Genomic DNA, 24,001 nt, shown 5'->3' with positions numbered 1-24,001 from the left:
GGGAAAATGATACATTTGCCTTAGGTGCTCTAGCTTGAACGACCCGAAAATCCTTCCATCCCTTGTGTGAAATGTTCTATCGATCATTGGAATTTCCTCGATTGCCCATCGCACTACATCAGTGTAGGGAAGGACTTGTTCTCTCGCTGCTATCCTGTGGAGGAAGGAATCGGCCAAGTCTTTGAGAGTAGCATCAGACTTCTTCAGTACATCCACACTAGCCTCTGTCACTGTCACTTTCGGTTGCTCAGCCTCTAGTAGATTATATGTGCCTTGCCATGAAGTCCTAGTGAGACCAGTGCACGTAGTGTCTGAAATTAGGCCTTTCTTCTTATCTGTGGCAGCCTGTCCTGCAACAGATGTAGCAGCGGAGCCCGCGGTCCTCTTGGATTTCTTCCCCATCATGCTCAGGCTTCTCTCAACTGATGAATTCTACACAAATGCAAGAGAAATCGTAACAAGGAAATAACAATGACAATCCATAACGGGAAAGATATATCATTTGAAGCGTGGTGAGATTAATTCCCAAAAGTGGCTGCGGATCCAATCACTGGGAAGATATTGCAGATGCATTAATGGTGATTTAAGGCCTGCTACCCATTAAATGACTATTACACCGTTATCCGGCTGAATAACCCCCTTAAGCATGCAACAGATATTTTGGCGGTTAAACGCAAGTGTTCGTTAATCGAAGGGGCAAAGTTTTAAATACACATGCATTACCTTATCCCTGCATTTAACGGCATTTTGAAATTTGCGATTTATCAGTCGGATATCAATATAACTTTAGGACTTCAAGCGATGACTTTTTGAGAATGTCGACCGCTGATGAGCGATATCGCATCGCATCGGGGAATAGATGCTACATAATCATTAGGAAAAGATCCTGCCGAGTGATGATTGCGACATCGCATCGGACTAGCGCGTGGAAACATTACAAAGTGCATATAAAGTGATTTACCGATTTCCAATTGCGATATCGCATCGCATCGGGGGTAAGACCCGAGCGCCTTATCAAAGTGCATGGGATTCTGCCGACGGCCGATAGCGATATCGCATCGGGTCGGGGTTTATAACTTAAAGCGTTTTTTCCCACATGAGGCAGCGCCGATAGCCGATCGCCGATATCGCGTCGCGTCGGGGCGTGAGTTATGTGCCCTTATTAGGTGTGCATGGAATATCGCCGATCGCCGACAACACTATCGCATCGGCGGAGAACAAGGTGCCGTTTTAATATATTTCTCATGTCATTGCGATATGCGATCTTGCGATCGCTTTATCGCAATAGCAAAAGATTGTTTTATTATTGGAATACTATTATTCAAAAAGGCTTAAATACATAAATTCATTTGATTATGATACCTTTTTGAACACAAAAGCATTGATGCCAATTAAATTTTTAAAAGGGACCCATTCCATATGTTAATTTTTTGTGAATGAAAATGTTATGAAATGGGGGGTTGTTGTAGAGCACAACAATTGGCGATTCGCTGGAAGAACCAGTTATCTCTGAAACTAATACAAACACTTAAGCTTTTCCAAAATAGAAACTCAATCAGAAGGGGAAACATCTAATATAACGGGATATTCATGCGTTCTGAACAAAGTGATCTTATTCTGTTAACTTCTTCCCATTTAGTTTCAAGAAAATAAATACATTCTAAGTTTTTAAAATAGGCCTTTATTGGTTTATAATGATAAAATAGAAAACTTTCCCGAATCAGCTTTATAATTAACCCCTCTGTCATAGGTAGAGCCTCTGTTGCCAGCAAACGTTTATAGTCTTGACAGGGATACCTTTTAACCATAGTATTGCCCACTTTTCCATTCACATAAGAGTGTGATTAACAGATTGAATCCAAAACATGTTCTAATATTTTATTTTTCATCTGTTTTTCCTTCTTTGTCATTGGTAAGATAAAAAGTCATTGTCCTGGTTTGGTGGCCAGCTATTGACAATGCCATTCCCTGGTAATAATTTAACTGAACAAGCTGGCTCGTGATGAGACCCCTTGTCTTGAAATTTCAAGCCATTACCCTGTTTTGATAGGCAGTATTGGTAATGTCAGTCAAACTATTTTCCTATGAACATGGTAAGCAGGCTTGTAATAAGACCTCTTATCTTTAATCTTTTATATTTTAGAATTACACTCTGAGTAACCATAAACTTTAGTGAATGGGGTGAACAATATTCTCCTTAAGAGCAAGTGGATGACAGGTGAAGAGTTGAAGATGCTGAAAATGGGTTAGTTTCTATCTTAAAATGGATAACTTTTGGAGACCAGTTTTGAAAACAGAGAATGATTCACAAAATTTTTACATCATGAGAAGAGTCTTCAAAAGTTAGATTGTAGTTTCAGAACACAAGGATATCTAATTTCCTAAAAATTATTCCTTTTGATTGAGGGTTCTACTATCTTAAAAGCAAATATTCTTATTATTTTTGTGAGACAGCTTCTTCAAACACAGCAAAAGGTCAATGGGGATACTCTACAGTTTTATTTCCTACCAATCCTACAAACTACACAAATCTACAAAGAGGAGAAGGATTACCTTCTCAATTAAAGAATTTCTTCAAGATCAGGCCATTAACAGGGAGAGAATCTCTCAACCCTGATAAGTCTTGAAATATAAAGGTTGAATGACCTATCTTCTCACAGATCTGAAATGGTCCAAGCCACATTTTCTGAAATTTGGTATGCTTACCTTTATCTTCATGGGCCTTGTCCCATTTGAGAACTAAGTCACCAACTTGAAACTGTTCGGCACCGGATGAGGCTGAGTCAAAGGATGCTTTGATGATTTGTTGATGTTTGGCATGAGTGATTCTGGCTTTTTCCCTTTCTTCTTCTAACTTGAGAATTTGGTCATGTCTAAGTTGGATAGAAGAAGAAGGAGTCTCTTCAATATATTGTACTAGGGCTAAAGAAGGTAGAACAAGATTGGTAGGCAATACTGCTTCTTTTCCATATACCAGATTAAATGGGGAGGAACCTATAGAAGCCTTTTGTGTTATTCTATCAGCCCATAATGCAAACACTAAAGATTTGTGCCAGTTTCTATGATTCTGTTCAACAGTTCGCTTAATGATTTTGATGAGATTCTTATTAGTAGATTCGGCTAAACCATTTCCCTGGGGATAATAATTAGCAGAATACTTCAGTTTAAACCCCCTCTTAATAGCGAAATCATATATAGCATTTCCTGATAAATAGGAAGCATTATAAAAAACGAGAGCGTTTGGGACACCAAACCTGGTAATGATGAATTGGTCTATGAACTCGATGATTGCCTCTGAATTCGCTGCCTTCAAAGGAATAGCCTCTACCCATTTGGTAAAATAATCGGTAGCAGTGAGGATATACCTATGTTGTTTGGAAGATGGTGGAGTAATTTCCCCGATGATATCTAATCCCCATTGTTCAAATGGCTGTTCAATGTTGACAGGCTGCAGAGGGAAAGCTGATTTCCATTGTCTTCCACTAGAAGTTTGGCAATTGAAACATTTTCTTACGTATTCATGAGCATCTCTAAATAGAGTCGGCCAATAATATCCAGCATGAATAACTTTGTGAGCTGTTGTGTCTACCCCAAAATGTCCTCCTGCTGGTCCATCATGTAGCTCCTGCAAAACCTTTTGAGCTTCAGGTTTCTCAAGACATCTTAACAAGATAGAATCATAATTTTGCCTAAAAAGCACATCATCAATAAGAGTGAAATTCTTTGCTTTTAACCTAATGGCCCTTTTATTTTTGTAAGATAAATTTGGAGGAGCATAACCGTTCTTCAAATAAAATATTAAATCTGCATATTGAGATTCAGAATCAGTGACACTTATCTGATTGATTGATTCAGTCTGATCCATATCGCTTGATTCAGGAATGTTTGATGCTCCTGCCAATATCCTGCAAAAACCTTGGCCCCTTACAATCTTTGCTGGCTTTATTTCTAAGTCATATTCTTGAAGCGTTGTGACCCAATTGGCCCTTTTTTCACCCAGTTCTTTTTGAATTAATAGTTGCCTTACCGCTGGGAAAGGGACTATAACTTTTGTGTGAGTTTTCAAAAGGAAGGGTCTGTAATGTTTGACTGCTTTGAATACAGCAAAGGCTTATTTCTCCACATCGGAATAATTTAATTCGGCACCCTGAAGGTTTGAGCTAAAAAATGAAATGGGTGCTTCTAAGTTGTTGTCATTCGGTTGTGTGAGTACAACAGCATATGAAGAGTTGGATGCGATAGTATACAATGTAAAATGATTGGAGAAATTTGGAGTATTCAAGGCTGGGGCATTGATTATTGATTGCTTGATAACATCAAAAGCTTGCTTTTCTTCTGATCCCCACTTGAAGACTGAATTCTTCTTGATCATTGTTTGAAGTGGTAATACAATTTGAGAAAAATCTGGAACAAATCGTTTAACAAAATTAATCTGGCCCAAAAATGATTGCATCGACTTTTTATTGTGTGGGAAAGGGATTTCAGAAATTTCCTTGATCCGATCAGGATCAATGTAAATGCCATGTTTGGATACGATAAAGCCCAGGAGTTTACCTTGATCAAGAGCGAAAAATGACTTTTTAGGGTTCAGAGAAATACCGTACCTTTTGCATCGTTGAAAGATTTGATTTAAATCATGCAAATGGTTAGACCTCTCTTTAGAGAATACAGTTATATCATCTAAATAGACAACCACTGTTCTATTAATTAACCCTTTAAAAGCTGTATCCATAGCTCTTTGGAACGTTGCTCCTGCATTTATAAGTTCAAAAGGCATCTTCTGATATGCATATGTTCCCCATTTTGTTCTGAATGTGGTTTTAAGTTGGTCGTCAGGATGAACCAGAACTTGATTGTACCCTGAAAAACCATCTAGAAAGGACATCAATTCAGAGCCTGCCACTGATTGGAGAATTTGCTCCATAGTAGGCAATGAGAAATTGTCTTTTAGGCTTGCTTTATTCAAGTTTCTGAAATCAATACAAATGCGAATGTCACCATTTTTCTTCCTGACTGGCACCATATTAGAGACCTAGTTTGAATGTCGGACTGGAAAGATAATCTTGGCTTTCAAGAGCTTGTTAAGCTCTGACTTTATCTGGCTCTCCAAATTTGGATGTATTTTTCTTAACTTTTGCTGAATCGGTTTCTGATCAGGAAGCATAGGAATGGTATGCTGGATAATAGATGTATCATATGTCTTCAAGTCATCATATTTCCAAGCAAAGACCTGTTTGTTTTTTCTTAATAGTTTAATAAATGCTTCCTTTTCTTCCTGAGAAAGTCCTAATCCTAAGTTTATGTTTTGAGGAGCATCGTCAGTGCCTAGATTTATCAATTCAAACCTAAGGGTAGAACTTTGAAGCTTTGCATTAATTACAGGTTTAAACCTGTCTTTGATATCATAAAGGTCTTCAAGCTTCACCACTGGTTTAGGGATTGAATTTTCTTGAGGCGTTTCTTTCATCTGTAGATCATGATCATTTTCCTCAATAACTTGATTGTTATAGGATTTTTCGGAAGTTAGAAACTGCAAGATATCTTCGTCATGGTTAAATACTCTCCAATTAGTGACATTGTCAGGAATTGAAGGCCTAAAAAGTAATTCTACAGAAAATCTATCAAGGTTGTAGTCTTCAGAAGGTAGAAGCTTAGAAGCTACGTTGGCTAGTAGGTCGGCTGCCGAATTTTGTGACCAAGGAATGGAAGAAATGTTGAATGCTGAAAAGTGTGAGGTAAGATCCTGTACTAGCGATTGGTAATGCTTGAGGTGACTTGAAAGACAATGAATCGCATTCCTCATCTGTTTGACAATGATCTCTGAATCGCCAAATACTTTTAGATATCGCACTTCAAGGCCGATTGCTTTATATAATCCCTGGACTAAAGCTTCATATTCGGATGTGTTATTAGTGCACTCAAATTCTAACCTACAAGACATCATTGTCTTTTCTCCTTGCGGACTAACCAAAATGCAACCTGCTCCTGAGCCTTCACTGGACTTAGAGCCATCAAAATATAAAGACCAAAATAAAGGAGTATTAACAAAAATATCTACATTTTTCTCAGCATCATTAAAACATCTGGACTTATCAGTTTTTGAAAAATTTTCAATCTGAGATGTAGAATGATTGACTGAAAAAGGAGATGGTTGGGCAACAAAGTTGCCAAAGAATGGTTCTGACGAATAGTTCCCCAAAATGTTGTTGTTAAATGCTACCGACGGATTTTGTTGTTCAAATTCGGTAACTGTGTGGGTCATATGCTTCTCTCGATCGATCCTTATTTGATTTGGCTTTCCCTTGTAGGGGAGCCACATATGTGACCAATCTGTGGAAATATACCCATGCAGTTTTTTGGACCAATCTCTGCTCAAAATTAAACCATAAAATTCAGGTATGTCGGCAATTAAGATGTCAATCCTCTGTACAATCCTGGGGTCGGCAGACAACCTGATGGTTACAGAATTAATTTCTCCCACAACCTGCACTTTAGTCCTATCCAACTGTACAATATGAATGGTAGACTTCTGGGGTTCAATGTTCAGCTTAGAGCAAACTGAAGCTGGCATTATATTAGATGAGGCCCCTGAATCAATTAAATAGTTGTGCAGGTTTCTATTATAAATCTCATAAGTCAGCAGGAAGGGTGGAGTGTGAGAATTTGATTTATCTCCAATTAGAACTGAATCAGTACCTTCAACCATACCTGCAGGAGGCTGGCCTGAATCGTTGGCAGCTCTTGCACTGGGAAGGGGAGTAGAGGGAACAACATTTAATTCTTTAAGAAGTAATTTTTGTTGATGCTTTAATTTGCTAAGCTCAAACATGGTTATATTTGCCTTAGTTTTCTTCATGTCATCAACAATTTTATATTCCATTGAATCAGATAGCACTAATGTCTTGGATGTTGAAGGAGAATTAGAAGTTGAAGGCTGGTTTTGGGGAACTGCTACAGGCGACTTCTTTGGCGGGGGGACTTTTTCCTTTGCTGTAGCAGCACCTGCGCTCCTCTTCTTTGAAGTTGCTTGGGCAGGTTCAGAAGTACTTTTACTTCTTGTAGTAACCGGAAAGGCTTCTTCTTCATTCTCGGTATCAGAGTTTGGGAGTATAAAATCCCACATTCCGTGGCATTCAGCTACTTCTTCTTCATCATCGGTTTGTGAAATTGTTTCCTCTTCCTCTTCTTCTTGCTCTGAATCTGCGTTAGATATAACATTGGGCGGCTTTGATTCAGTTTTCTTATAAGTTTAAATGGTCTTTTGTTTGAGGTTTCGGCCACCTGCTTCTTTATCTCGACCATTTCGTTAGACAATGTTTTAAGGACCTTTTGTAAGCCTTCCATGTCATACGGGTCCTTTGGGGTTTTCTTCTTGGAATCTTCTTTAAATGAGACTTTTTTAGCTTTTCTATCTTCCAAAGCAGCTTTCTTTTCTAGAGCATTGATGCGCTTTTCAAAAGCAAGTGCTTCTCTCATGTTTTCAGCTAAGGTAGGTTTCCCAGCCCTGTCTACAAAAATAGCTATGTTGGCAGGTAGGGCAGTAATATACCATTCGCTTCGGATTTGTTCACTTGGTTTAGAAGCGGTAGGGATTTTATTCAGGAGTTTATTAAATCTGGCGTTAAACTCCTTTATTGGTTCCCTGTGCTCTATTCTCAGATTGGAGAGGTCGTTTATTAAAGTAGCTAAGGACCTATCATCTCCATATTTGGTAAGAAACTGCTCTTGGCATGTGTTCCAACTGGTAATTGAACCAGAAGGTAAGGAAAAGTACCAGGATCCTGCTGATCCTTGTAAGGTGTAGGGGAAGAGTCTTACAACAACATCTTCTTCTGTCACTCCTTTTAAGTTAACTGCTAACATAAAATTGTTAATGTGTTCTTCAGCCTGGGTTCCATCATCTGGATTAAATTTAGGCAGCCATTTTTCGGGAGCATCTGGTAGATCATGCAATGGTGCAGGCATGTTGACTGCTCCTGGCCTAGTCCATGGGTCTGCCATTATGATAGTGACAGTGGTTGACACTACTGTTTGGATTCCAGATGTATGGGAAGGGATCAAAGATGAGGAGTGAATAGGTTGGGATATTGAGGCCTCTGATACCTGATGGGTGACAATTTGTAATGGGGATGTGGATGGTTGACTTGGCAGAGGAGAAAATGCAATGGAGGACGTGGATGAAAGCTCTTCACTATCAGATCCTTCAGTAATTTTCTTCGCCCTTTTCCTTTTAGGTAAAGGAAACTCAGTGGGTTCAATACCGAGTTTTTCGCTCTGAAGTCTGGTGAGAGGGTGAGTGAGATTGAACTGCGAAGTCGCACTGCTTTCTGATACCTCATATTTCTGTGGTGAAATCGAGAAGCTCTGAAATTTATGGATTAGAGACTGGACTTCAGGTGATTAAAGACTTAATTTTTCTGTGGTATGATGGGTTTGAGCAGTGGTAGTTGATTCCCCTTCTCCTTGTTTGGATACCGGCGAACCAGTATGCAAATGGGAAGGTCGAGGGGATTCGGAGGGGGAAATACTCTTGGAATGGCTTATAGGTTTGGACTTATGTGCCATTCACAGTTGAGGCCCTCCTTCTAGCACCAAAAATGTTGATGCCCCGAAAATCGTAGCAACAACATTGGGGAAACCACCCGGTCCGGACCTTAGTACAACTCCTTTTCCGTTTGGAATAGTGGCTCCGACTAGGGATAATGGGACCAATTTCCCAAGAATTATAAGTAAATGGGATGGATGAGTGACTTATGATATATGATGGTGATAAGCGGACAACTAAAACTATCGGTGAAACATATTAACTATAATCTAATCCCGGGACTTATCAATTTTTAAAGCATAGCGTTTGATAATCTGTGCTTTAAGGCAGGCATATAGATGACTCTAACGCTAAAGCATAGATGTTTAAACCATTTAAGATTGCTCTGCATAATTAGTTATGCAGAGTGATAATAGCGAATTGCTACACTTTGTTATTCATATCATTGCTACATGCATGATTAAAAGAGAGGGCATATCACAAAGCATCCAATAGTGGAACGAAATGAAGATTTGTTGTTACAACACATACATGTATTCAACAATAGCAAAAATAATAACACAACAATTCATATAAGACGAAAGAACACAGATGCAGATAAAAGTACCATGTAAGCTGCTTAACAATCCAGTATATTAATCGCTATGTCGCAGTCCTTCCTTCAAACCAGAAAGCATTCCAAACAAGAGACAATAGTGCGCAATTGTATAAAACAGCCTTCTCGTTAAATTAAGAACTATCGGTCGAGTTTCACAAAAGAATATAGGCTAAAGCACAGTAGTGCAAACTTCAGCCTTTAAGTCTGTTACAAAATTTTACGACCCTTTCCAAAACAATGAAAGGGTCTATAAATACTAGGCTAATCTAAATATATAAGAAACTGAAAAGCTATTAAATTGGCATCAATAAATATTTCTTTCATCTTCCTTGGCGATCTGGCAGTCGGCAGCAATACTTCATCAGGTGGCCTCTTTGCCTTTAAACCTCAGCTGACATATTGCCAGCATTGGCTCTATTTCCGGTGGAGTGTTGAGACGCGAAGTGAGCTGGGCATCATATGTGGCATCCTGAATGTCGGGGATCAGGCAGCCGAGAGCATCTGTTAAACATTTGAGGGCTGACCTTTGAGTGTGTGGCTTGATTAGAAAGAGCCAATATGCCTCGGAGGTTAAAGTATTTACCCCAGCGATTAACCTTCCCTTTTCCTCCAAGTCATGATAACTTGTTTGTTCAATCATGTTTGCTGTTGTTATGCTTCCAGGTGTGCACTGGGAAATCATGTTTGCCAAATAGAGTGTGTTGTTGACTAAATCAATCATATTGCTGGCAATCATTTTACACCTTGAAGCTGCTCTTTCCGCTTTCATCACCTGAGTGTTCCATTCCGTGAAAAGTATGTCCTTGTATGTCTCATAGATTCTAGGCAAGTTCGCTGCTTTCCCTACATCAGAATCTTGCCAATCAAGATATCCGGCTATGTTTTCTTCGGCCTGATCTAGCTCATTTCTGGCTTTCTCTATCTGCTGACATACTGCTGTAGATATTTAGCATAATGGCTCAGCCTCAGTAAGTTGCCGGCATAGGAGTCTAATCTGAGATATTAATGCGTCATTTATTTGAGCTGCTTCTGCTTTGAAATTCTCCACTTTCTGGGTGCCTTTGATGTCTTCAAGCTACGTTAATAGTTGAGCTATTTGCTCGTCTTTTGATTTCATCATCAGCTCATTCGCCGCTCTCAACTGTGCCAATGCCTCCGACAATTCTTTCTGCCTCTGGATTGCGCTCTGGTCGATTCTCTGTTTTTCAGTCTGCAGTTGCTGGGTTAATACATTGTTTTCTTGCTGTTGTGCCAGCAACTGCTCTTCTACCTGCGCTGCCTTGTTTTTCGCCTCGGTTACTTCTGCCTGTAATGCACAAATCTCCTGGTCCTTAGTCTTCAATAGAAGACTTACCTCCGATGCCTTGTCAATAGTCGCTGCAGAATAGGCTCCCGCATACTGCGTCAACTTTGTTAGATCATCGGAGGGATCCAATTCCTCCTTCCAGACTACATTGCCCGTGATTGTTTGCTCAGGAAAGATAGAAGGTTGATCAAGCCTTCGTCTCTTCCTTGAGCGCTTAACAACGGCTTTATACTTTGGGTTGTAGAAAACATCCATGGGAGGAATATCTTCTACCTGGAGAACAGTTTGATCGGAAGGGTCTTTAGTAATTACCTCGACATCCTTTGAAATGGGTGGGCCGCTGGTTCCACTTAGAACCTGAGAAGAAGTAGTATCTAGTACATCGCTTGTCTTAGAGGTGTCTGTGTCTTTTGAGCCTTCTTTTCCACTGATAATGGAATCGAATTGGTTTCATTGTTTAAGCAATTCAGGATCAATGGAGGTCTGTTTATGTTGCTCTGTCTGGGATTTGCTCCGCTCTTTTTCTTGTTCTAACCTCTGCTGCTCCTCTAGTCCTTTTCGTTGCTGCTCCTCTAACTCTTTTCTTTGTCTCTCTTCTTGCTCCCTTTACTACCTATCTGCCAATTCTTTCTTTTGTTTCTCCTCTTCTTCCTTCTTCCTCTATTCCTCTATCTCTTTCTGCTTTCTCTGTTCTTGATCCTTCTGCGCCTTTTGCTGTTTTTCTATCTGCTCCTTCTTCTGCCTCTCAGCTTGCTCTTTTCTTTGCTTTTCTACCTGCAGCTTCTTTTGCCTTTCCTCCTGTTGTTTCTTTTGTTCCTTAGTTGTAACAGGAGGTTGGCTCGTCTGTTGCTGACCAGGCTCGCTTGAGGAAGACGCTGGGGTTGTTGTCAATAAATCTAGAGGTAGAGTTTGCAACCTCTGCTCTCTAAGTTTATTGAATTCAGTTAACGTCTCATCATTATATCTCATTCTAGCAAGCTCTTTGGCCTGGCTTATTGTATCGGCGGCGACGAGCAGGTCATCAAACATATCCTCTTGATGGTCAACTTTTGTTAATTTGGCCTGTTCTAGGGCAGTGTAGGCAGTTTTATTTGGATCATAGAGTCTGCTTGGGATAGTGGCTAGGGATAAAGCTTGCATCTTTGTTGCCTCTTTTTCTGCATGCTTGAGATCATGCAGAGTAAAAACACCAATTCTCAAAGGAAAAGAGGGCCAGCCCCTCTTCTTTTATTTCTTGAGCGTTTGTGTGACACTCTCGGCCATAATCTGATAGGAGATTTCTCGGGCCAACAATTTGTCTGGAACATATAAAGGGAGAACATGCGGCTTGGCCTGGCTCCCAAAAACCCTAATATAGGTAAAATGGTCTTCTCCGAACCAACTTACTACAGCTGGTAAGTCGAAGGAAGCCAGATAGGAGATTTTGGGAATAGGTCGATCAAAAATGGAATAATGAATGGGAACCATAAAACCATTGCAAATTTGATACAAATGGTCCTTGTAAGAGGACTTCCACAATTTCTGATGGTACACATGAATGGGTGAAGGGTCTTGGGTGGTCCACCTCCAACCGAGGATAGGAAACTCAGAATTAAAGCACAAGGTATCCATAATGTAAGCACTATAATAAAATGGTGGGATTTTCCTTTCGGTTACTATGGATTTGGCTCTAAAGTCACGAACAGCTACGGCCAACTTATCAGAAAGAATGGTGGCCCAATCCATGATTATACTATTAACAGCTGCTTCCATCAGGGGAACCATTTCTATGTCGAAATTAGCAGAGTCATGTAACCCCCATAGCCTACACATCATAATTCCCGCATAGCAATAGGGAGAAGCCAAAGAGTCGACGGAGTACTTACCCGAGCTTTCGTGCTTGTGTTTGGCCGGATTCTGCCTCCAATCCCGGATGGGTTCAGATTGTACTTCATTTTCGGCTGCAAATTTCTCCACGAAGGCTTTGTTATAGATTTTCTCCGGCTCGGGCAAATGATACATTTGCCTTAGGTGCTCTGGCTTGAACGACCCGAAAATCCTTCCATCCCTTGTGTGAAATGTTCTATCGATCATTGGAATTTCCTCGATTTCCCATCGCACTACATCAGTGTAGGGAAGGACTTGCTCTCTGGCTGCTATCCTGTGGAGGAAGGAATCGGCCAAGTCTTTGAGAGTAGCATCGGACTTCTTCAGTACATCCACACTAGCCTCTGTCACTGTCACTTTCGGTTGCTCAGCCTCTAGTAGATTATATGTGTCTTGCCATGAAGTCCTAGTGAGACCAGTGCACGTAGTGTCTGAAATTAGGCCTTTCTTCTTATCTGCGGCAGCTTGTCCTGCAACAGATGTAGCAGCGGAGCCCGCGGTCCTCTTGGATTTCTTCCCCATCATGCTCAGGCTTCTCTCAACTGATGAATTCTACACAAATGCAAGACAAATCGTAACAAGGAAATAACAATGACAATCCATAACGGGAAAGATATATCATTTGAAGCGTGGTGAGATTAATTCCCAAAAGTGGCTGCGGATCCAATCACTGGGAAGATATTGCAGATGCATTAATGGTGATTTAAGGCCTGCTACCCATTAAATGACTATTACACCGTTATCCGGCTGAATAACCCCCTTAAGCGTGCAACAGATATTTTGGCGGTTAAACGCAAGTGTTCGTTAATCGAAGGGGCAAAGTTTTAAATACACATGCATTACCTTATCCCTACATTTAACGGAATTTTGAAATTTGCGATTTATCAGTCGGATATCAATATAACTTTAGGACTTCAAGCGATGACTTTTTGAGAATGTCGACCGCTGATGAGCGATATCGCATCGCATCGGGGAATAGATGCTACATAATCATTAGGAAAAGATCATGCCGAGTGCTAATTGCGACATCGCATCGGACTAGCGCGTGGAAACATTACAAAGTGCATATAAAGTGATTTACCGATTTCCGATTGCGATATCGCATCGCATCGGGGGTAAGACCCGAGCGCCTTATCAAAGTGCATGGGATTCTGCCAACGGCCGATAGCGATATCGCATCGGGTCGGGGTTTATAACTTAAAGCGTTTTTTCCCACATGAGGCAGCGCCGATAGCCGATCGCCGATATTGCGTCGCGTCGGGGCGTGAGTTATGTGCCCTTATTAGGTGTGCATGGAATATCGCCAATCGCCGACAGCGATATCGCATCGGCAGAGAACAAGGTGCCGTTTTAATATATTTCTCATGTCATTGCGATATGCGATCTTGCGATCGCTTTATCGCAATAGCAAAAGATTGTTTTATTATTGGAATACTATTATTCAAAAAGGCTTAAATACATAAATTCATTTGATTATCATACCTTTTTGAACACAAAAGCATTGATGCCAATTAAATTTTTAAAAGGGACCCATTTCATATGTTAATTTTTTGTGAATGAAAATGTTATGAAATGGGGGGTTGTTGTAGAGCACAACAGAATGATACTGAAATCAGTGTTCAACAAAAAGGACCAGTATACCATTCATCAAGTCTTCAAGATATTGGAATCCATCATGGGCAAAATGGATGAGAATTGTTATCAATTATAACAAATCTCAGCATAATAATTATAGAATTTTACATGGAAAAAATTTCCAATTCTAAAATTGCATTGTACATGAAAAAACTGATATTATTGTATGATGTTTGTATTTCACTGTGTAAAAATTTTGTGGCTCAATATTTCCAATAGACTTTCCACCCATCAAAGATTATCTTTCTTTCCAAAATATTAAATTATTAAAATATGCACATGTAAAGACCTAGCTGGAGAATAATTCTTACATTAAAAATCAAAATTATATATAGCAACACTGAAGCACAAAATTCTAACACTAACAATTCATAAAGAATATGCTCTGCATTCTGGTAATCTCATCTTATTCAAATTTCCATATTGAAAAAGAATAATTTCCCATCAAAATTTATATTCTGATAATTTGGTCTTATTCTAAATTCTGTGTTACAAAAGAATCATTTTCTGTAAACATAGAATCCTGAATACTGGTTGGAACAGAATGTCTGACCTGTAAATCTCGTCAAACAAATTACAGGAAACTTGTTTTCTCTGCTTAAAAAATAAAATCTTGATAGTATGATATTGTACTCCGGACAGACTGAATTAAGAAGTGTGAAATGCAGGGACCTTTGCTTCTTAATATATTAATTATTTGATTGAAACTTTTCACTACCTAAGGCCACAAAATGTTGTTGGATTCGAAGGTTGCAAGAAACCATTGAAATAATCGCAGGTCCCCGCGAAACCACTCTGGTAATGAAATTTTCTAGGTCGATTTTCACTCTAAGTTGAACATGATAAAAATGACAATGTTTGTATTAATGAAAATAAAACCCACTGGTCAGCTCTATGAAAGAGAGTTTAAACCAGGAGAGTCTGGCTCTACAGAACGCTCTACATTTTTCATGAACATTACACATTAAATAGAACACATAGTTTTAGAGAAGTTAGAACAACATCCTAGGAAATAGAAACTAATTCCTATCCAGAGGCTACATGAACCAACTCTACCTATTCTAGGATATTCTCCATTATCTTCAACACTCCCCCTTAATGGACAACGGGTTCACATATATGCCTAACATCTCCCTAAACATTTTAAATTTTACTTTTCCAAGGAGCTTAGTGAAAATGTCTGCAACATTATCACATGTATTACAATATTCCAGATTAATTTCTTTAGATTGTACTTTCTTCCTTACAAAATGGAATTGAGTATCAATATGTTTTGTGCTTTTTTGAAACACCAGATTGTTGGATAGCTTGATTGTACTTTGATTTTCGCATCTGATTGTTTTTGTGACTGTCAATTCTTCCCCAACATCTTGGAGAAGTCTCCGCAACCAAACCGCCTCGCACGTTCTGCACACATGGCTTGATACTCTACTTCTGCTGAGGACAAGGAGACTTTGTTCTACTTCTTGTTGCTCCAAGTGATCACCCCGGATCCAAGACTGAATGCATAACCTGTTATAGATCTGTGATCATGTACATTTCCTGCCCAATCTAAATCTACAAACCCTGTCAGTCTAACATCAAAAGAGTCAGTGTAAATAATTCCATAATCTAGAGTACCTTGTAGATACCTTAAAACATTCTTCGTTGCATTCCAATGGATTTGAAGTGGCTTAGACATAAATTTTCTTAACATGCTGACTGCATAAGCCAAATCAAGTCTAGTGGTGGTTAGGTAGATCAGACTCTGAACTAGCTGTCTGTAAAGTGTTGCATCCACCGCTTTTAAGCCATCCTCACACTGCAATTTGATGGTCTCCTACAATGGTACCGGTGCAGACTTGCACTGATCCATTCTAAACTTCTCTGACAAGCCTTTGACATACTTTGCTTGAGACAGAAATTTTTGACCTCAATCTCTCCCGATCTTGAGACCTAAATAGTATTTGAGTTCACTGAGATGATTCATCTCAAACATCTGTGACATCTGCTACTTTATTTCATCAATTAGATATATAACATTACCTGTAATTATCAAATCATCTACATATAATGAAATCAACACTATGCACCCTTGTTCATCTTTCATGGTGTAAAGATTAGGGTCATTCTTACTTCTATTGTAGCTAGCTTGCAGAAAAAATGAATCTATTTTCTCATACCATGACCTGGAAGATTGTTTTAGTCCATAGAGTGCTTTCTTCAACCTATAGAATAAATGTTCTTTCCCTTCTGGACAAACCCTTCTGGTTGCTCTAAATAAACATCTTCTGTCAGTTCTCCATTCAGAAATGTAGACTTTACATCTAGTTGTTGCATCATCCAATGTTTCTTAGTAGCTAAGGAAATTAACATTTTGATGGTATTCAATTTAGCTACAGGGGCGAAGGTTTCTTCATACTCTATCCCTTGTTTTTGTGTATACCCCTTTACAACCAACCTAGATTTTAGTTTTTCTATAGTTCCATCTGCATTGATTTTTAGTTTATATAACCATTTGCAACTTATGACCTATTTTCCTCTAGGAAGTTCTACCAATTCCCAACTGTTGTTTCTGATTATTGAATCATATTCCTATTCCATGGCTATTTGATCTCCTGAGTGGTGGGGTGGTGGTTTCAAAACTTATTTCTCCCTGTTATTGCTATTGTTGTTGTTGCTACTGTTGTTGTATCTGTTTCTGTTGTTGTTGTTGTAGTTGTTGTTGCTGTTGTTGTTCCTCCTCTGCCTTTGTTTGCTGCTAACCCTGATTGTTCTCTGCATCTTCTTCTTCAAAGTACAGAATGTTCCATCCATCATAGTGCTCATCAATTTCTTCACCATCCTGCTCATGGAATTTAACATCTCTACTAACAAAGATCTTGTGAGTAGAGGGATTAAATAATTTGTATGCTTTATATGACGAACAATACCCTATAAAAGTACATCTGATGGCTTTTGAGTCTAGCTTCTTTCTATCTTCCTTTGGTATGTGGGCAAATGCTTTACATCGAAATATTCTTAAGTGTTTTACTGTAGACTTATATCCATACAAAGCTTCAAAAGGAGTTTTAAAATCAAGACTTCTTATATGACTCCTATTTTTTAAATAAACTGCAGTACTCACTGCTTCATCCCAAAAACCATTGGAAAGATTCTTACCTTTCAGCATACTTCTCGCACATTCCACCAGAGTTTTGTTCTTCCTTTCTGTTACTCCATTCTACTGTGGAGTATTGGGTACTGTAAAATGCTACAAAATTCCATGATCTTTACAATATCTGATCAACTCATCTTTCCTATATTCTCCGCCTTGATCAGAACGAAGAATTTTTATCTATTTCCCTATTTGTCTTTCAATCATATTTTTAAATTGCTTAAAGTATTTGAATGTATGACTCTTCTTACTTAAGAAATACACCTAAGAAAAATTTGTACAGTCATCAATAAATAGTAGGAAATACACTACACCTCCCAATGACTTTGTCTGCATGGGACCACAAAGGTCTGTGTGCACTGACTCCAATATATCCCTCTGTTTCTTTTATACTCTAACTGGGAATTCTTCTCTATGCATTTTTCCTAAAGTACAAGCATCAGAATCATTATGTACTTGCCTTAGCACAGGAAGAACTCTTACCATTTCTTTCCTCTGTAGTAACATCAAATCATTGTAATTGATGTGGCCGAAGCTCTGGTGCCAAAGCTCTTCTGTAGTCAGGCTCACTGTTGTCAATGCTCGAACGGGTGCAGGTCTCACATCCAACTTGTACAGTCCTCCTGTTCGGATTCCTATAGCAATTGTCTTCATTCCATCTAGCAGATCCTTAATGTAGTAGTTAGATTTAAAGAATTCAACTTTCAAATCTTGATCTGTAATCATTGATACACAAATCAAGTTCTTTGTTATGCCATGAACATACATTACATTATAAATTTGTTTAATATTACCATCAAGTAGAATGACATAAACTTTCCCACATCCTTTGATTTGATGGCTTTTGTTATCTCCTAGGTAAATCTATGCGCCTTCATTGATCTCTTTAAAGTCCTCTAGCAAGTGCTTATTCCCTGTCATGTGTGTTGACACTCCTGAATCTACATACCAAATGTCTGCATCAACATTTTCATCACGTTATGCCATGAACAATCTCAAATTCTACACCTGATCACTGTTCACGAGATGACCTGCATGTCTCTTTAACTTTGGTTGTTCTTCATGATACTTCTTTTTCCTACATTCCCTAGCAATATGACCCAATTTTCTGCAATAAAAACATTTTGTTTTAGAGTAGTTTTTATTCAGATGCATACCTTGAGTGAGATTTGGCCGTTTATGTGAACTTGCTCCATTTTGCTATTGTGGACCTCCTTTCCCTTTGTAGAAGTTCTTCCTCACCACTAATGCAAGATCGGCACTCTAGGGCTTCAGAGTCGATCTCCTCTCTTCTTCCTACATCAATATACCTGTCAGCGCTTCAAAGTGTGGGATCTTCTCTCTGGCATTGATCCCAGTGATGAACATCTGATAATCATCAGTGACACCATTCATTGTAATGGTCACAAGATCTGTATCGTCCATTGTATGACCAATATCTGATAATTTGGTTTTCAGATCCTTGATCCTTGCTACAAATGAAGCAATCATTTCATTCTCCTCCATCTTCATGGACAAAAGCTTACTCTTGAGGAACAAAAAATGATTTGAATTTTTAATTTCGTACAATCCCTTCAAAATTCCTCAGATCTCGTTAGCTGACTTACCTTCTTTGATGTGCAGTATAACACAATCTTTCACTGACATCTTTAACATTGTCATTGCTCTTCTTTCTCCTTTCTCCCAATCTGGGACCGATGCTAATCTAGCCGCGGGCCTCAACTCATCCCCATTCACAATTTGCCAAGCATTCTGTGCTTTTAGCAAAGTCTGCATCTTAAACTTTCAATTTGCATAATTAGAACCATCGAGCTTGTTATGCTCATTCGTGCATGCTTCAAATATATTGTTATTCATCTTGGCAATTTAGAAGAAAAAAATTTCGACAGGTAAAAGATGTTAAATTTACCTCAGATTTGTGACAGAGACAGATCACTGCTGTTAAATCTCACAACACACGCGCAGATCTCTGTGGATTTCTTCTCAACCTCCAGACAACCTCTTGTTGTCAGCTACAACTTTGTTCTTGGCTTCCCCACTTAGCTTCTCTAATAGCTACAGCCTTGTTCTTAGCTCCCTTTGCAATTTCTTTGATTTACACGATCGTCGCTGATATTTTCCCAATATCCGAGACTAGTCACTGAAATACACCAATTTTCTGAGACTAGTCGCAACTGTCGCTGATATTTGCCCAATCTCTGAAACTAGTCTCTAAAATATGCCCAATTTCAGAGACTCGCAATTTTTCATCAATTTTCTGTGACCGTCGCCTCTGTACACTCAAAACCTGCGACAATTTAATAGTGATTATCACGGCTGTGCACTCAAAACATGTGACAATTTCGGTTTAAAGAACCAGCCACCAACTAGTGTATAGGCTCCTCAGCCCTAACACTCTGATACCATGATAAAATGACAATGTTTGTATTAATAAAAATAAAAGCCACTGGTCAGGGCTACAAAAGAGAGTCTGAACCATGAGAGTATGGCTCTGTAGAACGCTCTACATTGATCATCAACATTACACATTAAATAAAATACATAGTTCTAAGGAAGTTAGAACAACATCCTAAGAAATAGAAACTAACCAAGTTTACCTATTCTACAATATTCTCCATTATGTTCAACATAACAAATATACATCCATTTCACTGTCAACCGTTTATTGCCAACAAATGAATCTTCTCGCATTCTGGCATGCATATATCATGCGGTTCATGCCATTCTGCAGCGTCTCGAACATCATTTAATCTCCACATGCGGATACTGCGCTCACGTTTCTCTTCCCGACGTATTAACACCACTTGCCCATCGGAGCCACTTAAATAAAGAAATGCTGGCCGGCGCGGGCTGATACTTGTGCAAACCTCTGGCAGTGTAATTTGTGTCCAACTACTCTCTGCAATATCGAATGCTGCCATGAAATAGATGGCACGCCATGCCATTATCCAATAAAACTTTCTATTTGAATAGAAACCCTTGCCATGAGGATAAATGAAGAAGGGTACTTTCATGGAAACCCTAGTCCATGCATTGGACTCTGAATCATAAATTTGCAACACCATTACATACCCAGTTCGTTCTTTACCAGTAATTTGACCGAGCAAGACAGTGCAACGCCTCAGGGTAGCGTCGAAGTGCAGTGCATTGAAATGCCAATGTGGGTTAAAATCGGCAGGGCGAGGGAGTTGTCTCCAGGTTCTGGTAGCAGGATTGAATAGGGAAAGATTCAATCTGTCTCCATTTCTCATACAGAGGCAGATGCTCTGGCATGAATCCACAATGATTAGGTTATTAATTGGAGAAAGGGCTTTATAAATATTTATATCCGAACCACCACCGTGTGCTAATTCTATGACCCACGGCTCCTGATATAGGGGATCCCAATAGAGTTGAATGAGAAATGCAGGGATTGAATTCACTGAAAAGTTTGGATCAATTCTTTGCAGGGCATCGCCAGGAGGTAACAGATTTTTCCATCGTTTGCAGACAATCCTCATTCTGGCAACATCCCGAACAGGAAGCCTCGCTAAAATCGAACACAGTAAATTGTCGGGCAAGGCATCCCAAATATGCGTTTCTGTTTCCATCTGTTGATTGACAGCACAAAAAAGTTTACTGTTTCCATTTGTTGGTTGATTGCACAATTTTTTTTACTATAAATGATATATCAATCAAGAACAGACGACCTTTAATTGTTCCTTCACCTTCTCAACTTCACAAAATATATATAAGAATGCTGGTGAAAAATAAATACCATAATTTCATTAACAAAATTGGATTTAATTTAAACAAGGTCAGTAAGTTTTAGTGCTATAATAAAAAAAATAATCTTAACTTAATTAGAGGCTTCCATTCCTCGCAAGCAAAAAAAGAATACGCTGAAAAATAAATGTCATACTTAAAAATAATTTCATAAGTTTCTAAACCTAAAACTTAACTTAAACGACATGTAACTGAAACTTAATAACATTATATTTACTATGTTAGGGTAACTACATTATATTTATATTTAGGAGTTTTTTTAGTTTATTTTTTTTTGGATATTTGGTGTAGAATCTGGTGAAATGGCTGAAAATTTTGAGGTGAAATTTTGATTTATGTTATTTAAATTGGGTTTTTCATTATATATCTATTCAGAATTCTGAAAAACCTGAAAGCACTTCAATTGTGCAAAAATTACCCAGCAAACTTGTGATTTCAATAAATTCCTACCAAATTTAAAAAAATTAAACTTTAAAACCCACAAAAAAATACCAAAAAATTACACTAAAAACAACCCATCATAACTTAAACTATATCTAAACCCACATCTTCCTTGTCGAAGGACCTCTCCCTTGCCGAATGAGTGCAGGCAGGCAGTTCTACCTACTACTGCCCGGGCGGCCCGAACGGGCATGCATTGCGTAGTGGCGGAGCCAAACCGAACAGTGAGTGAATGAAGATGAAGCGATATTTATTGGATGAGAGTCCATGTATTGGGATATTTATTGGGGTCAAAGGAGAAAACTATGGACGTCGTCTCACTAGAATTGGATGACTCTGCACATCCTTTCTTATTATTAAAATTTCGTTATTTTTTACTTTTATTTAATTTATTATTATATTATATTATTTTTGAGGGATAATTTAATTTAATTTGTGTAGAATTTATTGCTAAGTATTTTGCCTAGGTTATGAGGTCAGTTTTTTTTGGGGTTAGGCCTCATATATTGGGCCACCTTTGATGGATGAATCACTGCTTATAAATCCGTCACTTATTGCTAAGTACCCTGTCTAGGTCACAAGGTCAAATCTTCTTGGGGTTAAGCCCGATATATTAAGCCATCTTTGATGGATCACTGTGAATCATTGCCTGTAAATGTAGCAGCCACTCAATGACCCCAAGTCATAGTTACCTTAATATATATATATATATATATATATAGATATAGTTATATTTATATTTTCTTATTATATTTGAGCATATAATTAATTGATATAGCCATTTAACTTTTTATATTAATTACTCTCTTTATTATTATCACTAGCATAGATCCATTTTAACTCTAAATCTACTAAGCATCAAGAAGGATTAAATCTTTTTTCACTTTAAAAAAGTTTGTATGTCAATAAATTTGATCCCTCTTGGTAGATCCCAAGTTAAGATGAATCTATGTTGGTTTAATTATTAATTATAATTATAATTATAAATATAAATATTAATTTTGCGTTTTTTATTTTATTTTTACTAAGTCAAAAGGTTAAAGATTACCACATCTCTACCACATTGGGCTCAAATGTTACATAAGAGTTAAGCTTACTTATGAACCTCAAATATAAAGGAATTTTTTAATAGTGAATTGGGTGAGAGGAATTCTATAAAATATAATAATCACGTTGTGGGGAGAAATATTAATTATACTAATTAAAATGTAATATTATTACATTTTACTCAATATTTCACCTCACCTGTGTTAATTTTATGGTTGAGTTTATTTACTTTCAAACTTCAAATATAAAGAAAAATTACAATCAAAAGTGGACCACTTGAGGGGAAATATAACATAAAATGTAATATTATAACATTATATTTTTCCCAATATAACCTAGTTAAAAGTGGATGGGGTAGAAAAAATATTAGATACAATGTAATATTTCCCCACCCATGAATATATCCATACAAACCCCTCGTGAAAACATACCAATAAAAAAGTTTGACCTTTATGGGTTACATGGATTCAACACCATCATTTTCTAAATACAACATCAAACTAAGATGGATCTAAGTTAATTATCATTATGATGGATGCTCTAGTTATATGTCTTAAATTATTATGGTTACTAATGCCAGAAACATATATTATGGTTATACGTATTCAGAGATTTGGAGGGATTACTAATGCCAGAAATACATATTATGGTTATCTGGAGATTTGTTAGAGGGTTTACTAATGTCAGAAACAAACAATATTGAACCTGACACAAACAATATATGCCATATTATGGTTATATGTCTTCAGAGATTTGGAGGGGTTACTAATGTCATAAACACATACTATGGTTATATGTCTTCAGAGATTTGTTGGAGGGGTTATTAATGCTAGAAATACATATTTTGGTTATATGTCTTAGATATTTGAACCTTACATGGCCTCAAAAATAATATATGCCTCTACTGCTTGAGTTCAAATCTTTCAACTTTGTTATTATTTTTTATTACCTTAATGAAATATCCATAATTTTAATTTAATTATTAGGTGGATTGTAAGGATTTAACTTTAACATGTTTTTAGTATTATTTACATATCAATGGTTGAGATTTATCTCAAAAGTAATTATATATTTTCTACCCTTTTAATTAGCTTGATAAATTTTAAGAAAATATATGGAGAAGTCACAAGTGTCATATCAAACTAGCCTAGATCCATCTTAACACTAGATCTATCAAGTGCCGAGAGGGACCTAATCTATCAAGCGCAGAGAGGGATCAAATATCTCGAGGTGAAAACCTATTTTTTGAATGAAAAACTTGAAGAAAGATTTGCACCTCGAGAGATTTGATCCCTCTCGACACTTGATAGATCCGGTGTTAATATGGATCTAAGCTAGTTTCAGGCGTGTGCCATCATACAAAATTTGCTGAACATGTGATTATTTTGATCATTTTAAATATGCTAAATATGTCTAAGATTAATTTGGTCAATTTAAAAAATGATGAAATAAAATTTTTGAGTGCAAAGTGTAAATGTAACAATTTTGATTGATATAAAATGTAATATTGTCAATTACAAACAATCTTCTTTTCTATCAATGTGAAACAATTTTCTTTTACTATTCCTATTGTCACAACCATTACTTTTTCCATTTTCTCATATTGATCATATGAAAAGTGTAGTTGGAATCATAGACCATTCAAATATTTAGCTCGAGCTA

The 24,001-nt window shown here is 37.8% G+C and overlaps 1 protein-coding gene across 1 annotated transcript in view; it reads right to left on the bottom strand.

Annotated features, from left to right (window-relative positions):
* Positions 1-19,740: 19,740 nt before the first annotated feature.
* Positions 19,741-24,001, bottom strand: part of LOC149252992 (putative F-box/kelch-repeat protein At1g12870) — a 66,713-nt gene continuing 62,452 nt past the window's right edge. The window contains exon 3 of the mRNA XM_089454329.1: positions 19,741-20,676. Within this exon, the coding sequence (XP_089310455.1) occupies positions 19,741-20,676 (936 nt within the window). The remainder of the gene's footprint in view (positions 20,677-24,001) is intronic.

The sequence above is a fragment of the Pinus tabuliformis genome, chromosome 7 (assembly GCF_031772625.1).
Source record: "Pinus tabuliformis cultivar Carrire ecotype Pingquan chromosome 7, CPIR1, whole genome shotgun sequence".
Taxonomy (NCBI): domain Eukaryota; kingdom Viridiplantae; phylum Streptophyta; class Pinopsida; order Pinales; family Pinaceae; genus Pinus; species Pinus tabuliformis.
The sequence above is the reverse complement of the archived record's forward strand: the minus strand, read 5'-3'. Positions and strand labels throughout refer to the sequence as shown.